This window comes from Chelonoidis abingdonii, chromosome 10, assembly GCF_003597395.2.
Source record: "Chelonoidis abingdonii isolate Lonesome George chromosome 10, CheloAbing_2.0, whole genome shotgun sequence".
Taxonomy (NCBI): domain Eukaryota; kingdom Metazoa; phylum Chordata; order Testudines; family Testudinidae; genus Chelonoidis; species Chelonoidis abingdonii.
The window spans coordinates 16949333-16970722 of record NC_133778.1 but is presented as its reverse complement, the minus strand read 5'-3'; the positions used below and the strand labels follow the sequence as shown (position 1 = coordinate 16970722).

Genomic DNA, 21390 nt, shown 5'->3' with positions numbered 1-21390 from the left:
AGTTGTCAGATTATATCTCTACTCACGTTGAGTTAGTCTTTGCTCTGTGACTTATATGGATTACTTACAGTAAGAGACTGCTCTTTGGGTCCATTCCTAAGCACCTTATATATAACAGCAGCACTGGTAGCACTGACTATTAAGGTTACCCAAGAGTTCCCATTATAAGATCCCGTTTTCATTTTCTTATAACTTTGCTAAACTTTAACCCTTTGGGCTGACATTTTCTGTGTTGCACATCTTCCCCAGGCTAAACTTATCTGGACAATTTCAGCCAAAATGGCCCAGCCATTTCTCAGAACAAGGACAGGGAAAAAAATTGTTTTGATCATGTTAAAAAAATCTTGTTACCTTTTCTTTGGAATACTCTAATACACCCATGTTTAGAATCAGGGAGTAGAAATTCATCAGGCAGTGACCTTTGTGGCAGGAATGTGCCTCCTTCCATCCCTAGGAAAATCTGCCCAAATTTAAGCATCTTATAAGGCTTTGAAGAATCGCAGTTTGCACATACTCAATAGAGATGTGTTAGCACTTAAAAGCTAAAATCTCCAAAGAATCCATCCTCACTGAGCATGCTCCATCTCCTCACAGCTTCTACATGGGACAGGACTGCACGTGTGCTATCCCCACATAGCAACTCTGAGCATGCTCCTCCTCCAAACTTTCCCTGTAGTGGCTGCTCTGGTCCAGGGCAGAGCTGGCACTAGAACTTGAGAGCAATGAGCTTGTCTCTCCTGTCCGCTCAGTGATCCCCTACTCGCAGGCAGCAGCACAGAGGAGAAAGCTGTCTCATTTGACTACAGTGGTAACAAAGACTGGACTATGGAGGAGGGAAGAGTAGATTGGGACAAGGTATCTGGTGAAACTGGAAGTGGAGCAGAGGTAAAAGAAGCTGTGCCTGAAACCTGCGGTGAGGGGCAGAATTGGGACTACCTCGGCAAAGAGGTGGGACTGGAAGCCAGGGAGGAGGATGGAGGCTAGAACTGGTTGGTCAAGGAAACTGGGATCTGGGTGGTGGGAGGCAAGGGTCTTGTGGAAAAAATAGTATATGATCATGTATTTAATGACTAACTCATAATGCAAATGCATAAAAGGGCTGAATTAAGGGTTCAGATGCAACCTTAATTCTGGCATTTTCCAACTGTTGCAATCTCATTAATGTTATTTTCACATGTTTTTTTGTGTGTAATATATATTTATAGGGCCAGATGTAATGGACATAGAGTGCCTTGGGCCTTGCATGATAAGGCTTAATAGAATGTTATTTATTTCAGATTTTAAGCTGTTTTAAATTTTTTTTAAATCTTCCCAGCTCATTTTTACAGCATTGTTTTATCTTTTCTCATATCCGACTCCCCTCCTGCCTTGAAAATCCATCCAGCATAACACAGGTGACCTATGAATCTAGCCACTTCCTGTCAGTGAGAGACAAAAAACGGTTGCCTACCTTTCATAACTGTTGTTCTTCAAGATGTGTTGCTCATGTCCCTTCCAAGTAGGTGTGTGTGTGCGCATACATGATTGTTGGAAGGTTCTTCCCCTAGTAGTACCCTTCAGGTCGGCTGTGGAGACCCCTGGAATGGTGCCTTTATGGCAGTGAATATAAGTCCCTGCCGACCCGCCACCTCTTCAGTTCCTTCTTGTCGGATACTCTGACAGAAGGGAGGAGGGTGGGTCTCGGAATGGACATGAATCACACATCTCAAAGAACAACAGTTACGAAAGGTAGGTAACCAGTTTTACTTCTTCAAGTGATTGCTCATGTCAATTCCAAGTAGGTGACTCCCAAGTAGTCCCCGGGAGGAGGGGTAGGAGTTCACTGAGTTGCCGACTGTAGCACGGCTCTACCAAACGCGGCATTGTCTCTTGCCTGCTGAGTGATGGCATAGTGTGATGTAAAGGTGTGAATAGATGACAACATCACCGCTCAGCAGATGTCATGAATGGGAACCTATGCCACGACTGGTGCAGATGAAGCCTGTGCTCTTGTGGAGTGCTTTGTCAACGCTGGGGCTGGAATCTTTGCTAGGTCACAGCATGTTCTTGATGCAGGCCATGATCCAAGAAGAGATTCTCTGAGATGAAGTAAGGAGACCTTTCATTCTTTCTGCAATAGCAACTTCCTAAACGGCTTTGTTCACTTGAAGTAAAAGGCTAATGCCTGGCTGACATGCAGGAAACGGAGCATGCATTCCCTGTCATTGGCATGTGGCTTAGGATAGAACACTGGCAGAAAGATGTCCTGATTTGTGTGAAATTGCGAACCTACCTTCAGGAGGAAACGTGGGTGCGGTCACAATTGTACCTTGTACTTATAAAACATAGTATAAGGGGGCTCGGACGTCAAAGCCTTGAGCTCAGACACCCTTCTGGCTGATGTTATAGCCACTAGGAATGCCACTTTCCAAGACAGGTGGAACAGTGAGCTCGTTGCTAGGGGCTCAAAGAGAGGGACCATGAGATTTGAGAGCACCAGATTAAGTTCCCATGGAGGGATTGGTTGTTTTACTTGGGGGTACAGTTTGTCCAGCCCCTTGAGGAAATAGCCAACCACAGAGTTAGCAAACACTGAGCATCCTGTTGAGCCAGGATAGAAAGCTGAAATTGTCACCAGGTGCACCTTTATTGACGAAACTGCCAGCCCCTGTTGCTTCAGGTGAAGCAAGTAGCCCAGGATAAAGGGAATTGAGGATTGCAATGGAGGAGTACCTTTCTGGAGGGACTAAATGGAAAATCTCTTCTACTTTGCTGGATAAGTGGCACGAGTAGAAGGCTTCCTGCTGCCAAGGAGAACTCCCTAACCAAGTCTGAGCAGGTAAGTTCTAGTGGATTCAGCCATGGAGTTTCTATGCTATGAGATGGAGAGATTCTGGGTTTGGGTGCTGGAAGTGGCCATGGTCCTGTGTGATCAAGTCCAGAACCAAGGGCAAAGTAATGGGCATATCCACTGACAAGTCCAGTAACGTGGCGAACCAGTGCTGACGTGGTCATGCTGGTGCTATTAAAATCAACAATTCTTTCTCTCCCTGGACATTGAGGAGGACCTTGTGGACGAGTGGGAAAGGTGGGAATGCGTACAGCAGGTATCCATTTCAGGACAGGAAGAGGGCATCCCCGAGCAAGCCCGGGCTGTAATTCAGGAAGGAGCAGAACTGTTGACACTTCCTGTTGCATCTTGTCACAAACAAGTCTGTCTGGGGAAGTCCCCACTTTCGGAAGATGTTGATGGCGACATCTGGGAGCAGGGACCAGTCGTGGCTGTGAAATGACCTGCTGAGGCGATCGGCCAGTTCATTCTGCAAACAGGGAAGGTACAAGACCTCCAGTTGTACTGAGTGAGTGATGCAGAAGAACCACAGCTTGAGGACTTCCTGGCATGGGGAGAGGAGCGAGCACCACCTTGTCTGTTTATATAAAACATTGCTGTGGTATTGTCTGTCAGTACGGATACACATCTTCCCTGTAGATGGGTTTGAAATGTTTGGCAAGTGAGGTGAACCGCCCACAGCTCCCTGACATTGATGTGCAGCAAAAGTTCCACCTGGGACTGAGAGGCCTTGTGTCTTGAGTTCACTCAGGTGCACCCCCCATTCCATCACCGATGCATCTGTGACTAGAGACAGCAACGGCTGAAGTATGTGCAGGAGTGCTCTTCTCCATATTGCTTGTGAGTTAGCCACCATCAGATGGATTCGAGAGCCTGAGGAGTAAGAGTGACCAGTCTGTCTATGCGATCTCTGTTTGGCCTGTAAATTCGGGCTAACCACGTCTGAAGTGGGCGTAGCTACAACCTGGCATGCAGTACTACATACAGGTACAGGCAGCCATATGCCGAAGCAACTTCAGACATGTTTGCGCCATTGTAGTGGGGAATCTCTTGAGATCCTCTATGACGGCGCTTATGGCGAGGACATGAGCTTCTAAGAGAAAAGTCTTGGCCTGGGTGGAGTCCAGGAGGGCCCCGATGAACTCTATCCTCCGCATAGGGGTTTAGTTGACTTTTTTTTTTTTTTTCTACATTTAGAATGAGACCGAGCCTGAGGAATGTCATGTGCACCAGGCTCATATGGTCCTCCACTTGGGCCCAAGACTGACCCTTGATCAGCTAGTCATCCAGATATGGGAACACTTGCACCTGCTGCTTTCACAGGAAGGCCGCCACAATCACCATGCACTTAGTGAACACCTGAGGAGCCACTGAGAGGCTGAAGGGGAGGGCCGTGAACTGATAGTGGGTGTTGTTGACAATGAATCGAAGGAAACGTCTGTGGGATGGGACCATGGACACATGGAAGTATTCATCCTTCAGGTCGTGGGGGGCACACCAGCCTCCCGCATCCAGAGAGGGAATGATGGAAGCCAAGGAGACCATGAAGAACTTCAGCCTCTTCATGAATCTGTTGAGGTTTTGCAGATCTAGAATACACCAGATCCAGGGCTGGCTCCAGCTTTTTTGCCGCCCCAAGCAGCAAAGCCAAAAAAAAATTAAAAAATAAAGCCGCGATAGGTGGCAGCTCTACCATGCTGCTTCATTCTTTGGCGGCAATTCGGCGGTGGCTCCTTCCCTCCGAGAGGGAGTGAGGGACCTGCCGCCAAATTGCCACCGAAGACCCAGATGTGCCGCCCCTTTCCATTGGCCGCCCCAAGCACCTGCTTCCTGCGCTGGTGTCTGGAGCCAGCCCTGGCCAGAGTCCACCCTTGGCCTTGGGGATTAGGAAATAACAGGAATAGAATCCCCTGCCCCTGAACTCCATAGGTACCTCTTCTACTGCCCCGAGTTGTAGGAGCATTTGCACCTCCTGCACTAGAAGCTGCTCATGAGAAGGGACCCTGAAGAGGGACGGGGAAGGTGGGTGGGAAGGTACAGAACTGGAGAGAATATCCAAATTCTACCATGGTCAAGATCCAGTGAGCTGATGTCTTTTGAGCCCAAGCATGGTAGAAATGAGATAGATAGTTCACAAAAGAAGAAGGATCCGAGATATGGACTGATGCGTCACCCTGGGTGCACCTTCAAAAGTTTTTTTCTTGGGAGGTAAAGACTGTCTCGCTGAGCCTTGGCCCTGGGTAGAGGAGGACTGCAGAGGCCTTTTCCTATTACTCCTACCCTGTCTCCTGTTTATAGTCTTGCCTCAGCTGAGAGGGGTAGAAGTGAGGCGGGGGCTGAGGCTTAAAATGCTTTCTTTGCAGGACTGGTGTATGAAGCCCCAAGAACTTTAGGCTCCATAATCTCAAGGATTCTAGAGCGACCTTAGAGTCCGTCTGCTCAGCGAAGAGACCCACACTATCGAAGGACAGGTCTTGTATAGTCTGTTGGACCTCTGGGGAGGGCCGAGACTTGTAGCCACGAGCTAGCCATGTGACAATGGCTGTAGACACTGTACGAGTGGCCGAGTCCACTGAGTCTAATGCAGCCTGCAAGGAAGTCCTGGCAATGGTCTTGCCTTCCTTCAGGCAAAGTCAGAGCAGGAGTCAGATGGAAATACCTCCTTAAACTTGGACAGGGAGTTCCAAGAGTTAAACTGTAGCAGCTAAGAACTGCCTGTTGATTGACAATTTGAAGCTGGAGCCCCCTGGTTGAATAGACCTTATGGCCAAAGAGGTCCAGCTTCTTTGCCTCTTTCGACTTTGGAGTGGGGCTCTGGTGACCCTGCCTTTTCTTGGCCTTGGCCACATCCACTACCAGCATGCCCAGCTAGGGGTGGGTGAAAAGGTATTTGTACCCCTTAGAGGGTACAAAGTACTTCCTCTTCACCCCTTTAGCTGTGGGAGGAATGGAAGCAGGAGTGTGCCAGAAGGTCTTGGTAATATTGTGGATGGACTTGATCAATGGCTAGGCCACCCTGGAAGGGCCTTCTGGCATCAGAATGTCCACTATAGGGTTCATTTCTGCTGACACCTCCTCTGCTTGCAGGCCAAGATTTTGGGCTACTCTTCTGAGCAGCTCTTGATGGGCTCTATTGTCCAAAGCCGGTAATGAGGCAGATGAGCCTGCTACTGCCATGTCCAGGGAGGAGGATGAAGAAGCCCTCATAGGCACGGGGTGTCATAAATAGATAGGTAAGGTAAGGGTTAATCTTCTTTTACTGTAAAGGGGTTACATAGGGAACCAAACACATGACCAGAGGACCAATCAGGAAACAGGATTTTCAAAAGGAAGGGTGGGAACCTCTGCAGGTTTTTGGCTTTTTTCGGGGTCTTTTTGTTTTCCTCGGCTGTGAGAAAGCAAGCTTTCCTTCTAACTCCCTCTTCTTTCAAATCTTCTCCTAAACATCTGTGAGTACAAAAAGGAAACAAAGTAATTCGGCTGTGATGAGCTTTGTGTTGTATTTACAGGTGTGTTGATTTGCTGGACTGGTTTAAACGGGGCTATCTTTTAAATCAGACTGTTTATTCATATTTTCTTATAAGCAAGAGCCTGTATTGAGTTCTTAATGCAAGATTATTGTTTTGTATTTTCTTTCTTTTTATATAAAGTTCTTTTTTAAAACCTGGCTGAGGTTTTTGGGGTTTCTCTGGTGAGGCTACAGGAAGGGGGGTTGGAAAATCTCTTTATATTAGCTTTACTAGATTTGAATGCATCGCCTCAGGGGGAGGGTGATTTCCCTCTTTGTTTTGCCTTCAAGGAGTTAAGTACTGCATCGCCCAGGCTCACCCAGGGAAAAGGGAGGGGGAAGCGGGGGAGCAGATAACGAGGAGACAAGGGGGAAGAGCTTGTTTTCCCGTTGAGATAGGGAGACCCAGGGGTTCTGGGTCTTGGGGGTGCCCCACAGAAAGGTTGGGGTGACTTGGGGTAACTAGGAACCCCAATAGTCCTAGTTGGTGGCAGCGAGAATAGATCCAAGCTGGGTATAAGCTTGGGGAAGGTTCACAGTAAACACCCAGATTTTGTACGCTAAAGTCCAGATCTGGGACAGACGTTTAGTACACGGGGTCCTCCTGACCTTCCAACTCATGGAGGTCCTCTCAAGCAGGTGCTTCCTGCACAGTGGCAGATGCATTGCCAGATGCAAACTCGGTGCCGGCCCGGGCACTGGACTCTGAACCCCTTACCATGGAGGCAGATAGAGGTCCCCATCTGTCTGAGGTGACTGAAAGGGACCTGGATCTTGGCTCCTGGGCTTGATGATATGACTATGGGGTCCAGAACGGCCACTGAGTGGGGGCCTGCCACTGTGGTGGGCAGGGCATCATCGGAAGTTGTTGCATCTCGTTTTGCCTGGACCGAACAGACTGGTGCCAGCTGCATCTGGAGACGTATGATTCCGGTTCCGACTCCGAGGACAAGTTTGATCTCAGGCTCATGGCGGTGCTGTATGGGCTGGTTCCTGTGATCAGTGCTGAGGTGACGATGACCAGTGCTGCAGCATGGCCGGTTTGCCCTTGGACAGTCCATCCCCCCGTGTAGTCCTGGAACTGCTGGTGCCAGTGCTGTTGGCTCTGCCGGTGCCAGAGAGTGCTGGGCTGCCATCTCTATGAGGTCCCTGGTAGCCTCGAATGTGTCAGGAGTGGATGTCGTGTCCAACTCCCCAATTTGGCTCTCCCATCCTGGGGAGTCCAACAGAACTGGACTCAACGGTTCTGCCTGGGTAGCCAGAGTCAACGGTACCGGCTATCCCTGAGCAGGAGCTGAGTGTCCTGACATGGGACACACTCCGCGGGCACCATCATGCTCCACTGCTTGGACTATTGGTGAGTTCTTTTGGCTCTTTTTGGCTTCTTATGTGGCACCGGTGAGTGAGATCAGTGTCGAGAAATCACCGAACTTGTCTTCGGTGCTGGAGAGTGGCAGTGCCGTGGGTCTCTGAACCCCAAATCCTTCGCCAGCACCACAGCCTCCCTTACTGATGCTGGTATGCTCAGCGTCAAAGTGCTGAGCTTGGATCTTGACGTAGTCTGAGCCAGCTGGGGGTGGAGAGCTGACTCCATAAGGAGAAGCTTAAGTCCAAAGTCTCTCTCCTTCAGTCCTTGGGTGGAAACTCCTGCAGATCTTGCACTTGTTTGTCTGGTGGGCTTCCCCCAAGCACTTTATGCAGGAGTCGTGAGGGTCTCCCCTGAGTATAGGCTTCTGGCAAGTTTTGAAGCCTTGAGACCGAAGCATGCCCTGGTCCCTGAGGGGAGTAGGAAAACTCCTAGTAGGAAAAAGTGTGGGGGGGTAATCCCCAACACAAACTTATCTATGAACTAAATTAAAATACTAGAAAACCTATACTACGTAGAACTATATACAATACAAGAATAACTATTCGGTAGGAGAAGAGCTTGTCCAAGGCAAGAGAACAAAGTAGCTTCAAAGACTGTCACTGGCGATAAGAAGGAACTGAAGAGGCAGCAGGTCAGCAGGGACCTATATTCACCACCATAAGGGCGCCACTCCAGGGGGCTCCACAGCCAAGGCCGGCTCCAGCTTTTCTGCCACCCCAAGTGGCGCCAAAAAAAAAAAAAAAAGACAAGCAGCAGCACTCTGGTGGCAGCTCAATCGCGCCGCTTCTTTGGCGGCAATTCGGTGGCGGGTCCTCCCTCTTTTCCTCTTCGGCAGCAACTCAAAGAGGAACAGAGGGAATGCGGGACCTGCCGCCCAATTCCTGCTGAAAACCCGGACGTGCTGCCCCGATACCGGATGGAGTGCCACCCCTTTGAATTGGCCACCCCAAGCACCAGCTTCCTACGCTGGTGCCTGGAGCCGGCCCTGTCCACAGCCGACTCGACGGGTACCACTATGGGGAAAACCTTTTGACAACTGTGCACGCAGTTTGCACACACCTACTTGGAACTGACATGAGCAATCACTTGAAGAACTACAGGTTCCTCAGAATGCCATATCGCTCCCTCCTTAGTAATTTACAGTGCTAGAAAGCACATCTAACACAAATATGCTGAGACCTATTGCCTCCCATGCATTTCAGATTTCCATGTAAAAGCTTTCTGCTAATATCAAGGGATGCAGTGAGATTTAGTTACTGCACGTCTAGAAATAAAAAAAAGTATATAACACAAGTTGTCTAGTTAATAATATACTGTCTCACCAAATTATATTCAGATTGATGAAAAACAGCAGGTGCCATCATTACATACTCCAGGGCTTCTGTGAAAGGGGGATATGAAGGACATCTCCCCTGTGTTTAAAGAATGGATGTGAACTCTGTGGGCATCCTTTTTAGAGTAATTTTGAACCAGCGAAAGAAATTCAAATGAGACCTCAAATTCATAGAGAAGGCAAGAAAATAAGCACCCTTTTGTTGGGAACATAACCTGCTGAACCTCTACAGCATTTCCAAAGGTGAAATATAACTACACAGAAAGACTGAACAATATCTGAGTACAGGCTTAAGTAATATTTAATGAGCATCTCACATGTTGCAACCTTTATATTCTCGGCAATTCCTAGAGTTGCTCAGAATGCAGATAAGTGCAGCACCTAACCGACCCAAAGTGTAAATATAAAGGCACCTTATGCTAGACTCAATGGACTAAATTCTCTGTTGGTGTCAAAGAGTGAAACTTTACTAAGTCAGTGATGCTTCACCCATTTACACCAGAATAGAGAATTTGGTCCAGCAGGTCTAATTCTCCACTCACTTATGTACATATGTCTGGAGTAGCTCCAATGAAGTCTATAGAACTATGCTGGAGTAAACTGGATGTAGGTCAGATATCAATCAGGCCCAATATCTGTGACTTTAGAACTCTTACCTGGTTGCAGTTGGAGAGATAAAGCATCCTTCAGCTTCAGCACTAGCTGCTGCAGTTCCTTCTCTTCATTCACCTCCTTCTCATTAAATGGCACTTCCCCTCCTGTGGGACTAGAAGCTGTGGTCATAATTTCCTGGGGAAGGTTCCTGGACCTTTCAGGTTGTGATATCCCCTCCAGATCTGTCTGAGGAATTCCCTTCTTTGATTTTTCATGCTGTCTCATTAGGGGATTGCCATTCTGCAGGAATATCGACCCTGAAGTGGTACCTGATGATCTCAGGTTCATTGCAACTGGATCAGATTGAGTCTGTAGTAGCTGCTGTTTTTCTGCAGCTGAGGAGGGATCCAGAGATTTCCACTCAGTATAGCTAGTGGGGATGGGTTTTGCCAGAGCTGAATGTGATCCATTGTGAAGCTTTCTTTCCTCCCAGGGGTCTTTGCTTTTTGACATCATATTTTGACACAATACAAATGAAGGATGGTTTGGTGGTTGTAACATTACCTGAAATGAACACAGCACAGGAAACCTGTTGCTTATAAAGCTTCATACAAAGCCAATGAAAGCCTGTTAAAGAGGTAGGATTGTTTTGTGGTTAAAGAACTGAAATGAGACTCGAGATCTGGTTTCAGTTCCCTCCCATCCCTACCACAGAAACCTTGTATGACTTTGGGCAAATCAGTGAATCTTCATGACTCAGTTTCCCCACCTGTAAAGAGGGGATAGTAATGCTTCCCTTGTCGGTCTTGTCTAATTAGTTTGTAGCTTTTCAGGACAGGGACTTTCTCTTCATAAGCTTGGACAGCACTTAGCACAATGGAGTCCTGATCATGGCTGGGGACTTTCAACACTACTGCAACATAACAACTAATCACTAGGAGTTATTCCATTGACTTCAGTGGACTTTGGATCAGGCCCATAAAAACTTTGGTGCCTATCCAGAAACACCTTGTCTCTGCCTTTTTCTTCTTCTAGTTATCCCCTGCTGATTTTAACAGGGCCGCCTGGGGGGGGGGGGGCGCAGGGGGCAGCAAATGGGGCAATTTGCCCTGGCCCCTGCAGGGGCCCTCACAAAAGTTTTTTGGGGCCCCTGGAGTGGGGTCCTTCACTCGCTCCAGGGGCCCCGGAAAACTCTTGCAGAGGCCAGGCCCCTGGAGCTTCTTCAGCTCCAGTTCTTTGGCAGCAATTTGGCGACGGGGGGTTCTTCCGCCCCGGGACCTGCTGCCGAAGTGCCGGGTCTTTGGCAGCATTCGGTGGCGGTAGGCCCCCACCGCTGAAGACCCAGGCCCCCTGAATCCTCTGGGCAGCCCTGGATTTTAAGTGTATTGGGTCTAATTATATTGTACACAGGTTTCATTCCACAATTTTCAGTGTCTCAATTTATTGTAATTTCAGTCTCAAGATATTATACTTTATTGCACCAGTAAAAAGGGGATGTCATAGTAGCTCAAGATTTGATTTGCTGGAAAAATATTCTAAAAGAATTTAACTAAGAAAAAAATATATACACACACACACTCATACACACCCATGCAAGGTGTGCATGCATATTTCAGTATATATATGTGTCTGTGTACGTATGACTCTTGCAAACAAATTGCATATATATCCAGTTGTAAAATGGCATGTATTTGAATAGCATATGGACTAATATTTTAGAGTGAGAACATCATTTAAACTTTAGAAACCAAAGGTTACTTTAAATGAATCAGAATTAAAATATTTCAAAAGAAAAAGGCAAAATAAGATATTGATCCACAGCAAGGAAAGACTTTCCTTTAATTATCAGACTAGATCTCTAATTCTTATCATCTGACAAGGTAAGATTGTTCTTTAGACTGCACTGTTTAGTGATGTGTGCAGTCTTGATTAAGATGCATTGAGCAATTCTCTTTGGAGACTTTTTTATGGTTGGAATTTCTCTAAGGGTGTTTTCACTCACATATTATAATTCTTATGTATTTATTTGTATTGTGGTAGTGCCTATGAGCCCCATTGTGGATCAGAGTCCCATTGTGCTAGGTGCTGTATAAACAGAACAAAAAGAGTTCTGGCTTACTGTCTGTCTGTCTATGTACCTATCTATGGACAAGAGACAACAGGAGGAACACAAAGTAACAATGAGACAATGCTGGTGCACAGTGCTCAAAGCATGCCAATAGCCAAATTGTTGTCAAGATTCTTGGCACATTGTTCTCTGTACCTTTATTTCCTGCCTCATTTGCTGCAGCTCCGCCTGCACACATTCATGGTTTGCTATTAGGACTTGGAGCTTTGCTTCTAGTCTGCAGCTTTTGTCTTCCTGGGACTTGTGGAGGAGCAGCACTTCATCTTTCCATTTGTTTAACTGCTTTCTCAGGTACCTGCCAGGCAACAGAGAGTGACAGGGGAAGTTACTGGACTAAATTACCTTCCATGCACACTCCTTAATGCAGAGCATGAGAGAGAACAAATATTGCAGCTGGGCTGGTGCAAAGGGGTCATAGCGCAGGTATAAGAACCTTCCCACCAGGGTGCAGGGGGTCAGTACTCCAGGAGCTGAACTGCTTCCACAGCAGCCTATGCACAGGGGCATTCCAGGAAGCCCAGGACATGGGCAGGATGGAGAAGGTGTGGCCAGGATGGTCCTGGGCTCTGGTGATTCAACATTCCTGGAATGGCCCATGGGACTGTCACAACAGAGACAAGAGACAGGGCAGTGCACAAGGCTGCCCTCCCCTGTGCCTGGGGTCGAGCCAGCTCCTGCCAGCTCTCAAAGTGGAGAGTGCACGCTGCCTGTCCTGGCCCCAGGACAGGGATGGATCTATCCCATTGTTCCCTTATGATGATCCTTCTTGTTAAGGACCTTCTGTATAGCCTCCACTGATTGCACAGAAAGTTTCGACAGAAGCCACTGTCCTTGGAAAGATGAGGTTATTGCAATCAAAAGTGCTATCCACACACACAAACTAGAGCAGGATAATTAGAGACGATGCACCTAATATCTACTCAGGGCAGACAATAAATAAATACCACCCATTTCTCTAAACTAGAGGCAAACTCCTGTGGAGAAGTGCTGCCCACAAGATAGTAATACAGCTTTATCTTGCTCACTGCTGAGGCGGAGAGAGAGAGATAAAAGCTGGTTAGCACTGGCGAAATAAGACAGTTGCTGTATATTGCTCAATTGAAATCGTCCTCCCCAATCTTCTATTACATCCAAGAGTTCTAGTTTAACTTTCTATTGGATAATGTGTTGGTTCACATAAGCAAGATGTAACGGTGTTATAAATCTGTCTCTTACTAAACGGTTTCTTCCAGCTCTATTTTTGAAAGAAGAAATACATCAGTCAGTATGCACTCAGAAAAACTCACACTAGGGGTAAAGACAGAACTCATTTGCTCACTTTCCTCATGCGAGTAGCCCCACTGACCCCTTCAATGAAATTATACATATCAGCTGAGCAAGACTTGGCCAGAAGGTTTGTAAAAAGCCTGGATATGCAAAGTTAACACTAGTATTTAGATCTGGGTTTAGAAAAGGTTTTCTTATCCTGTTAGAATGTGGTTTTGTGTTTTTTGAATTTTTTTCCCACCCTGAGATGGGACAAAAAGTCAATATCAAATTTTTTTGTGAACCAATGAGCTGAAAACTTTTTTGGTTCGGATCAGTTGAAACATCTCATTTTGATACCTACCTTTTAATTTTTTAAAAAATTTATTTTAGTACAAATTAAAATTTCTAAGCAAAAAGTCATTTTGAATCAGAAAATGAACAGATCAACATTTCCTGATGAAAAATGTTTCATTGGAAAATTCTTGACCAGCTCTACTAGTCCTTTTAATAGTCCTTATATTTCAGCATTTAATGGCCCTGTCCTGTGTGGTTCTGAGAATCTTTAGCTATTTCTGTGCCCATTTCTGTCAGCAAACATACACCTGAGTAACTTAACCTGTGCAAGTATTTCCACTGACTAGGAGTGAAGAAGACTACTCCCGTGTGCAAAGTTACTCATTTTCCTGTTTACAGGATCATGTCTTGAGCAGGGTTGCCAATTTTGGTTGGCTGTATTCTTGGAGGTTTCATCACATGACATAATCTTTAAAGATTTATCTCTAATTCCTGGAGACTCCAGGACAATCCTGGAGGATTGGCAACCCTAGTCTTGAGTCAGGACAGAGTACATTTTTGAAAGAGTAGGCTTCACATGCACCATCTCAGCTACCATTAATTTCAGTGGGAGTTGAAGATGTTCAGCATCTCACAGGACTGGCCCCTATGGGTATGTCTACATTGCAGTGTAAGCCTGTGCTTGAGCTTGGGCTCAAGCCTAACCCCTTCTGCATCTACACTGCAATTGCTCTAACTCAGGACTCACTCCCAAGACCCTGCAGGGTCCAAGCACAAGTCAAGCTGGGACCAGGGGTTTCACCCCTATTACTTAGCAGTGCAGATGCAGTCCTCTTGATATATGTCCCAGTAGTCTGCCAACAAGAGCGGTGCCAGGGTTTTTGGTGCCCTAGGAGGGCGTTCCTTCCGCGCTCCCAGTCGTTGGCGGCAATTCTGCGGCGGGAGGAGTCCTTCCACGCTTCTGGTGTTTGGGGCACTTCGGCAGCGGGTCCTGGAGTGAGTGAAGGACCTGCTGCAGAATTACTGCCAAAGACCTGGAGTGCGGAAGGACCCCCCACCGCTGAATTGCCGCCGAGGGTGGCAAAATGCCACCCCCCCAAATCCTGGCACCCAAAGCGCCGGCCCTGTCTGCCAGAAGTATCCTACAATTCCATGGGACAACTTCCTTAGTCCTCTCTATCCCAACAATCTCCAATCCACTCTATTGAAAACAGAAGCCAACCCCCACTTTGGCAAATGGCAGCAGCTCATGTCACATTAACCCATTCTCTTCTGATCACCGATCTGCAAGCACACTATAGAGAGCCTCTGGGCTTGCAATAGAGAGCAAAACAATCAAGCCTCTTGCAAAGTGAGCTGCTTCATGGCCATAGCCATGGAGCACAGCCAAATTTTGTGAATCTCTGATGCAAGGCAAGTAAAATACCAGGAACGATTACGCATGCCAGCAAATAGATAAAGAGCTGGCAGCTCTACAGATTTTCTGGACAAGTGGTCCTATTAAGAGGCTAAAGAGTGAATACAGGAAGACCAGGAACAAGAAGCGCACCTCAGGCAACTTGCTAATGACATGCCCATTTTAAGAAGACTTTGACTGGGTTCTGGGCATTGCACCCAGCACAGAGCCAACCGTGCTTCATGATGACCTGGTCTGTCATGATGTTGCCCTTTAAAAAGGGGAAGAAGGAGAATCCAGGGAACTACAGACTGGTCAGCCTCACCTCAGTCCCTGGAAAAATCATGGATTCCATATTGAAGTACATGAAGGAGAGGAAAGTGATCAGGAACCGTTAACATGCATTCACCACGGGTAAGTCATGCCTGAACAACCTGATTGCTTTCTATGATGAGATAACTGGTTCTGTGAATACGGGGAAAGTGGTGGACGTGATATACCTCGACTTTAGGAAAGCTTTTGATATGGTCTCCCACAGCATTCTTGCCAGCAAGTTAAAAGAGTATGGATTGGATGAGTGGACTATAAGGTGGATAAAAAGTTGGCTAGATCATTGGGCTCAATGGTAGCAATCAAGGGCTCGATGTCTAGTTGGTAACCAGTATCAAGCAGAGTGCCCCAGGGATTGGTCCTGGGGCAGGTTTTGTTCAATATCTTCATTAATGATGTGGATGAAGGAATGGATTGCACCCTCAGTAAGTTCACAGATTACCCTAAGCTGTGGGGAGAGGTAGATAAGCTGGAGGTTAGGGATAGGGTCCAGAGTGACCTAGACAAATTGGAGGATTGGGCCAAAAGAAATCTGATGAGGTTCAACAATGACAAGTGCAGAGTCTTGCACTTAGGACAGAAGAATTCCATGCACTTCTACAGGCTGGGGACCGTCTGGCTAAGCGGCAGTTCTGCAGAAAAGGATCTGGTGATTACAGTAGATGAGAAGCTTTATATGAGTCAGCAGTGTGCCCTTGTTGCCAAGAAGGCTAATGGCATATTGGGCTGCATTAGTAGGAGCATTGGCAGCAGACTGAGGGAAGTGGCACTGGCGAGGCCACATCTGGAGTATTGCATCCAGTTTTGGGCCCCCCCACTACAGAAAGGATGTGGACAAATTGGAGCGTCCAGCGGAGGGCAACAGAAATGATTAGGGGGCTGGGGCACATGACTTATGAGAGAACTCGTCTTATTTAGTCTTCAGAAAAGAAGGGGGGCGGAATTTGATAGCAGCCTTCAACTACCTGAAGGGTGGTTCCAAAGAGGATGGATCTAGACTGTTCTCAGTGGTGGCAGATGACAGAACAAGGACTAATGGTCTCAAGTTGCATTGGTGGAGGTCTAGGTTGGATATGAGGAAAAATGATTTCACTAGGAGAGTGGTGAAGCACTAGAATGGGTTACGTAGGGAGATGGTGGCATTTCCAGCCTTAGAGGTTTTTAAAACCCAGCTTGACAAAGCCCTAGTTGGGATGATTTAGTTGGGGATTGGTCCTGCTTTGAGCAGGGGGTCGGACTAGATGACCTCCTGAGGTCCCTTCCAACCCTGATATTCTATGTTGGCCCCTGAATCCACCATGAGGACTGAAAGCAGTCAGCAGCAGGCTCCGAGTAAGGAGTATGAAGTGACTCTCTTAATGAAACCAGTTCCAGAGCAGGCCGTGGATCAGGATCAACAGCAAGTTCTTGGTTCCTACTTGGAAGAGCTGTTTGATCCCCCTGCCCGAGGAACAGCCCACTGCCAAGTGTGCAGCAAACACGGCGGAGTCCAAAGTGGCCCCAGTGCCCGGTAAGTGCATGATTCAAATTTACAGTTTAGTATTACAGTAATGGGAGCGATTTCTGCTCTAAGAAGCAATGTAAAAATAAGTCCCAGCTATTAGCACATGACCAATAATGGTGAATTGTAGCAAAGCACCATGTTGTTCGCCTTCCCTTTCCCTAACTGTTTAGTTCAAAAAGGCAACTTGAAATTTCAAAGATTCATGAACAGCTGTAAAGGTTATTGTAACTGCTAAGTCACAGATGTTTGCTAGGGTCATTCATGATTTCCTTTCAGCAGTAAGAAATATGCCACTCTGTAATCATTCCTCCTGGGTCTATGCAGCTGCCTGTAAACAGCAAACTGAGTGTGGGTGTTTGGGAAAAAGTCTTCAATTTCCAAATCTAGTCCATTTCTGGTAGAGGTAATCCATGCAGTCTGCAGGTCACAAATTCATTTCTCTGAAATATGAGTGGGGTATTAGTTTTTTTCCCAGAACTGTGCGCCAGGTACAGGGTGGAGAAAAGCTGCAGATTTTAGCATATTTGCATGTGGCAGTAACAGGGTAAGCCAAGGATGCTGTGTCAGTTCATAAAATTAATTCCTTCATGGATTCTGGCTGAATCCTGGCTGCTTATACCTGCATGCTTCTCCTGAAGGGGGGAAGGGCTTATTTTCCAGATCCCCTTGTTTAGCTGACTAGTCCACCCAACTTTCAAACTTGCTGTTTGGTCACTATATGTCTGAATACTGCAGCTGCACACACTGCATGTTTCCCTCCAGCAGCTTGGAATAACATGTCCCTCTGCCAATAGGGCATCATAAGAACACTTATGTCATCTTCCAAAATATGAAAGACCTGAAATGACAGAAAAAGCCTTATGCATCAATGGCATTATACACACCTCTCCTCCTCCCCTGCATGACAATTAGTTATGACATTTTTATGAAACAGAAAAAAGATAATTTTAAACTTACCATTGTCCCACACTTCTGTAACAGTGACTAACAGGCTGTGTTCAGAGACAGCATGAGGATTGCAGCCCCTTCACAATATGTGTTCACTTTAGAAAGGTTACATTTTATGTTCTTGAGATTCCACCATAATTAATTTTTGTGCTACTGATCTCGTCTAGACCAGGGGTTGCTCCAGGCCCCAGCATGCCAAGCGTGTGCTTGGGGCAGCATGCTGTGGGGGGCACTCTGCCGGTCGCCGGCAGGGCGGCAGGCAGGCAGCCTTTGGCGGCATGCCTGCGGAGAGTCCTCTGGTCCCGCGGTTCCACTTAAGCCATGGGACCAGCGGACCCTTCACAGGCACGCCTGCAGGAGGTCCACCGGAGCCGCGGGACCGGTGACCGGCAGAGCGCCCCCCGCAGCATGCCGCCATGCTTCGGCAGCAAAATGTCTAGAGCTGCCCCTGCTTTAGACAATCCTTTTTTCTTGTCCTATTTCAGCACCCTCAACCTCTACTGTCTGCTGTTCTTCAGGAACTCGATTCCTGGCCCAAGGTACCTTCATTCACAAGGAAGAGTTTCCATGACAAAGTTATGGTCGATGATCTTAACTGGGCAGATCAGTGGGTCCGGTACCAGAAGAAGGATAAAAGACTGCAACAACAGAATATTGACAGACAAGAGGAAAGGTTGGGGAACAACACCCAGGTAGAGAACAGGGTTTCAGCGATGGGGCTGGCACTCGGAAAGCAGTTCCTGGAACAGGAATGGCAGCTTAGGGAAGGAGACAGAGCTCAATAGAGAACTGTTTCAGAGACTCCTGTCCATAATGGCTGCCAGAGTACCATCTCCTGCTGCCTCCCCCACACCATGGCAGGATCACCCTGCAACATACCTTAATCCTATAGTAGCTTGGACAACCCCATATCAGGGTGGTCAATGCATTCAGGACTCAGAAGCAGTGGGGTAGGTTAACTAAACTCCATGCAGCCTTTCTTTTTCAACTCTTCTCTAGTGTAAACCTCCACCTCCCTACCTCTCTGCCAAGTGAAGGGAAAATGTGTAAAGAAGGGAAAGGAGAACATGGAGCTAGAGGACATGTAGCGGCATGGGGATTGTGTCAGGTATTAAATACTTCCTGCTCTTTTTTTTTTTTTTTTTTTTTGTGCGTTTGTATATGGTTTTGTTAAGGCAGCTGGTCTGCCCAACAGCCTGTGAGTGTTTTGCTATTTTAAGACATGTTTACAAATAAAGCATATTATGTTTTCAAAAAGGTTTATTGCATCACTTCGAGCAATCATGATTTGGGCTAATAAAACTAAAAACATGTTCAGGAGCAATTAAACATTAGTAAGCAAATAGTATTCCTCAATTTAGCTAGCTATGGCAACTCACATTTCAATAAATTCCATCTGTGCACCCATTCTGCCACCCCCAATTCATTATTCTTCATGTCATTCAATCAATCCTCCCAACCACTGCTCTCTGCTCCCCTCAAAAATAATAAGCCACTTTCCCCCCACAAGCACATTCCTACAGGAACTATCAGGCCTGACTCTGGGCACCAGCTTAGCAAGCAGGTGCTTGGAGCGGCAACTCTGGAAAGGGGCAGCACGTCCAGGTATTCGGCGGCAATTTGGCGGAGGGTCCCTCGCTCCTGCTCGGAGCGAAGGACCTCCCACTGAATTGCTGCAAATCACTGTTTTTTGGGTTTTTTTGGCTGCTTGGGGCAGCAAAACCACTGGAGCCATCCCTGGGTACTATTCCCCCTTTTCTATTGGGCCATGCAAGTCCGTAATGTGAGAGCACAAAGCATCCCTCACTTCTGATGCCCAGGTGCGTGCAACCAGCTGTAGGACTGTACTTTCCAGTTGAGGGTACCAGTCCAGCATCCCTTCACTATCATAGGTCCGTTCTCGGGGAAATGGCTCACCTCTGGCTTCACAAAAGTTATGAAGAGCACAGCAAGCCACAGTAATGTGGACAGTATTGATACTGGCATCCAAATGGGTCTGTAGACACTTCCAGTATGACTTTAATCTGCCAAAAAGTAGATTCAACAACCATTCTACACCTGCTGAGAGTGTAATTTAACCTTCTTTTGCCAGGGCCTCTGAGTCATGGTATGGTTTCATAAGCCATGGCAAAAGGGGATATGTGGATTCCCCCAGAATAACAGTAACACTGTTTATGTCAATGTCATCTGTGGGAATAATGTTCCAGCCCGTCCATGAATGTAGACTCCTGAGTAGGGAAAAACTGGCACCATGCTCTTTTCCAGTACTGTCCATGATGATTTTGTTCATAAATCTGCCTTTGCGGTCCATTAGTGTCTGCATAACAGTAGAGTAGTATCCTTTGTGGTTTACATACTCGTGCTCCTTGAGAAGGGCAAACTATGGGCACATGAATCTCATCCATGACCCCAGCACTGGTAGGAAACCCCATTTTCTCGAAGTCAGCAGTTACCTCCAGAATATCTTTAATGCCTGCCACCGTGGGGCAAACCACATGCCTGACTGCCTCACATTAGCTCTGCCACCATGTTACCAACTGTTGACTTTCCAACCCCAAACTGGTTGGCAATAGACCTGTAGCAGTCTGGGGCATCCAGCTTCAGACAGTTATAGCAACCCGCTTCTGGGCCGGCAAGGGTTACCTCAGTTGTCTCTTTATGGTGGAGGGTGGGGAAAACTACTCAAAAAGCTCCAGAACTGTGGCTTTCTTAATGCGACTGGTCTAGACCCACTGCTGGTCATCCTAGGTCCACATGACGATGTGGTTCCACCTGTCTGTGATTGTGGCCCTGCACCAGAAGCAATGGTCTACATAGGTGACATCAGTAGCTTTGCCAATTATACTGAGGAGCCTCTGCCAATGTGAGTCTGCAATGCCAGGGTACTCCTCCTACCAATCCATCAGGAAATCTGTCAGGTACCTTGGGTGGGACAGAAAATGCCACGGAAATGTCCACCAGTGCCTTGCGGACACTCTGCCAGTTTCTTGATGCAAGAGTGAAAGCACAAGCAAAAGAAGTTCATCAAATGGCGCCTTTTCCATGTCACTGGCTCCGATAGCTGAGAGTGCACAGAGCAAAATGACTGCTTGGCAAGCTGCGTTGGTGGGCTGTTCAAACTTCCTGTAATGTGCAGGGTAGGCAGTAAAGTTTTCCCACAATGAACCACAGGCCATAGAATAATTTCAGCATCAAACCCATAACTTCTGCTTGTTGTAAAGCATATATTTTCCAATGACATCCAATCTTGATTTAAAGACTTCAAATGATGGAGAATCTACCATGTCCCTAAATAAATATATTCCAGGGGTTTCTTATCCTCACTTTTTTTAAATTGCACATTATTTCTGTTCTAGCTGGACCTAGCAGAGAAGGAGAGCTAGACACAGAGGGGCTTACTGAAGCAGAGTTAGCTGCTGTGGAAATTGTTATTGTCCTAGGTCAATAGGGAAGACAGGAAGCCACGGCCAGCACATCCCTCTCCTGCGCCACTTCCCGATGCCCCTATTGGCCTGGGATGGTGAACCATGGCCAGTGAGAGCTGCAGTCCGCCAAACCTGCCAACGTGGCCGGTAAACAAACTGGCCTGGCTCGCCAGAGTGCTTATCCTGGCGAGCCACGTGCCAGAGGTTGCCGACCCTTGATGTATATATTACTGATCCAGGTATAAAGTCAAACTCCTCCCTGGTGTAAACTGGCACAGTTTCTTTGACTTAAATGGAACCATGCCAATTGACACCAGCAGAAAATTTGGATCATTAAATTGATGTCTACACGGCAGAATTAAAATCTCTTAGCACTTGCAAGCTGTCTCATTGAACAATGCACATGAGACCTGTATCCCAGCATTTGACAGCTAGAAAAAATCTGATGGACACACACACACTGGGCACAAGGATAAAAACCTT

General features: G+C 47.0%; 1 protein-coding gene across 2 annotated transcripts in view; it reads right to left on the bottom strand.

Annotated features, from left to right (window-relative positions):
* DYTN (dystrotelin) overlaps positions 1 to 21390 on the bottom strand; it is a 56319-nt gene that overhangs the window by 2203 nt on the left and 32726 nt on the right. For both annotated transcript variants that reach the window (XM_032765114.2, XM_032765117.2), the window contains exons 13-14: positions 11898 to 12057; positions 9697 to 10198 (exon numbers count right to left, since the gene is read on the bottom strand). In XM_032765114.2, the coding sequence (XP_032621005.1) occupies positions 9697 to 10198; positions 11898 to 12057 (662 nt within the window). The remainder of the gene's footprint in view (positions 1 to 9696; positions 10199 to 11897; positions 12058 to 21390) is intronic.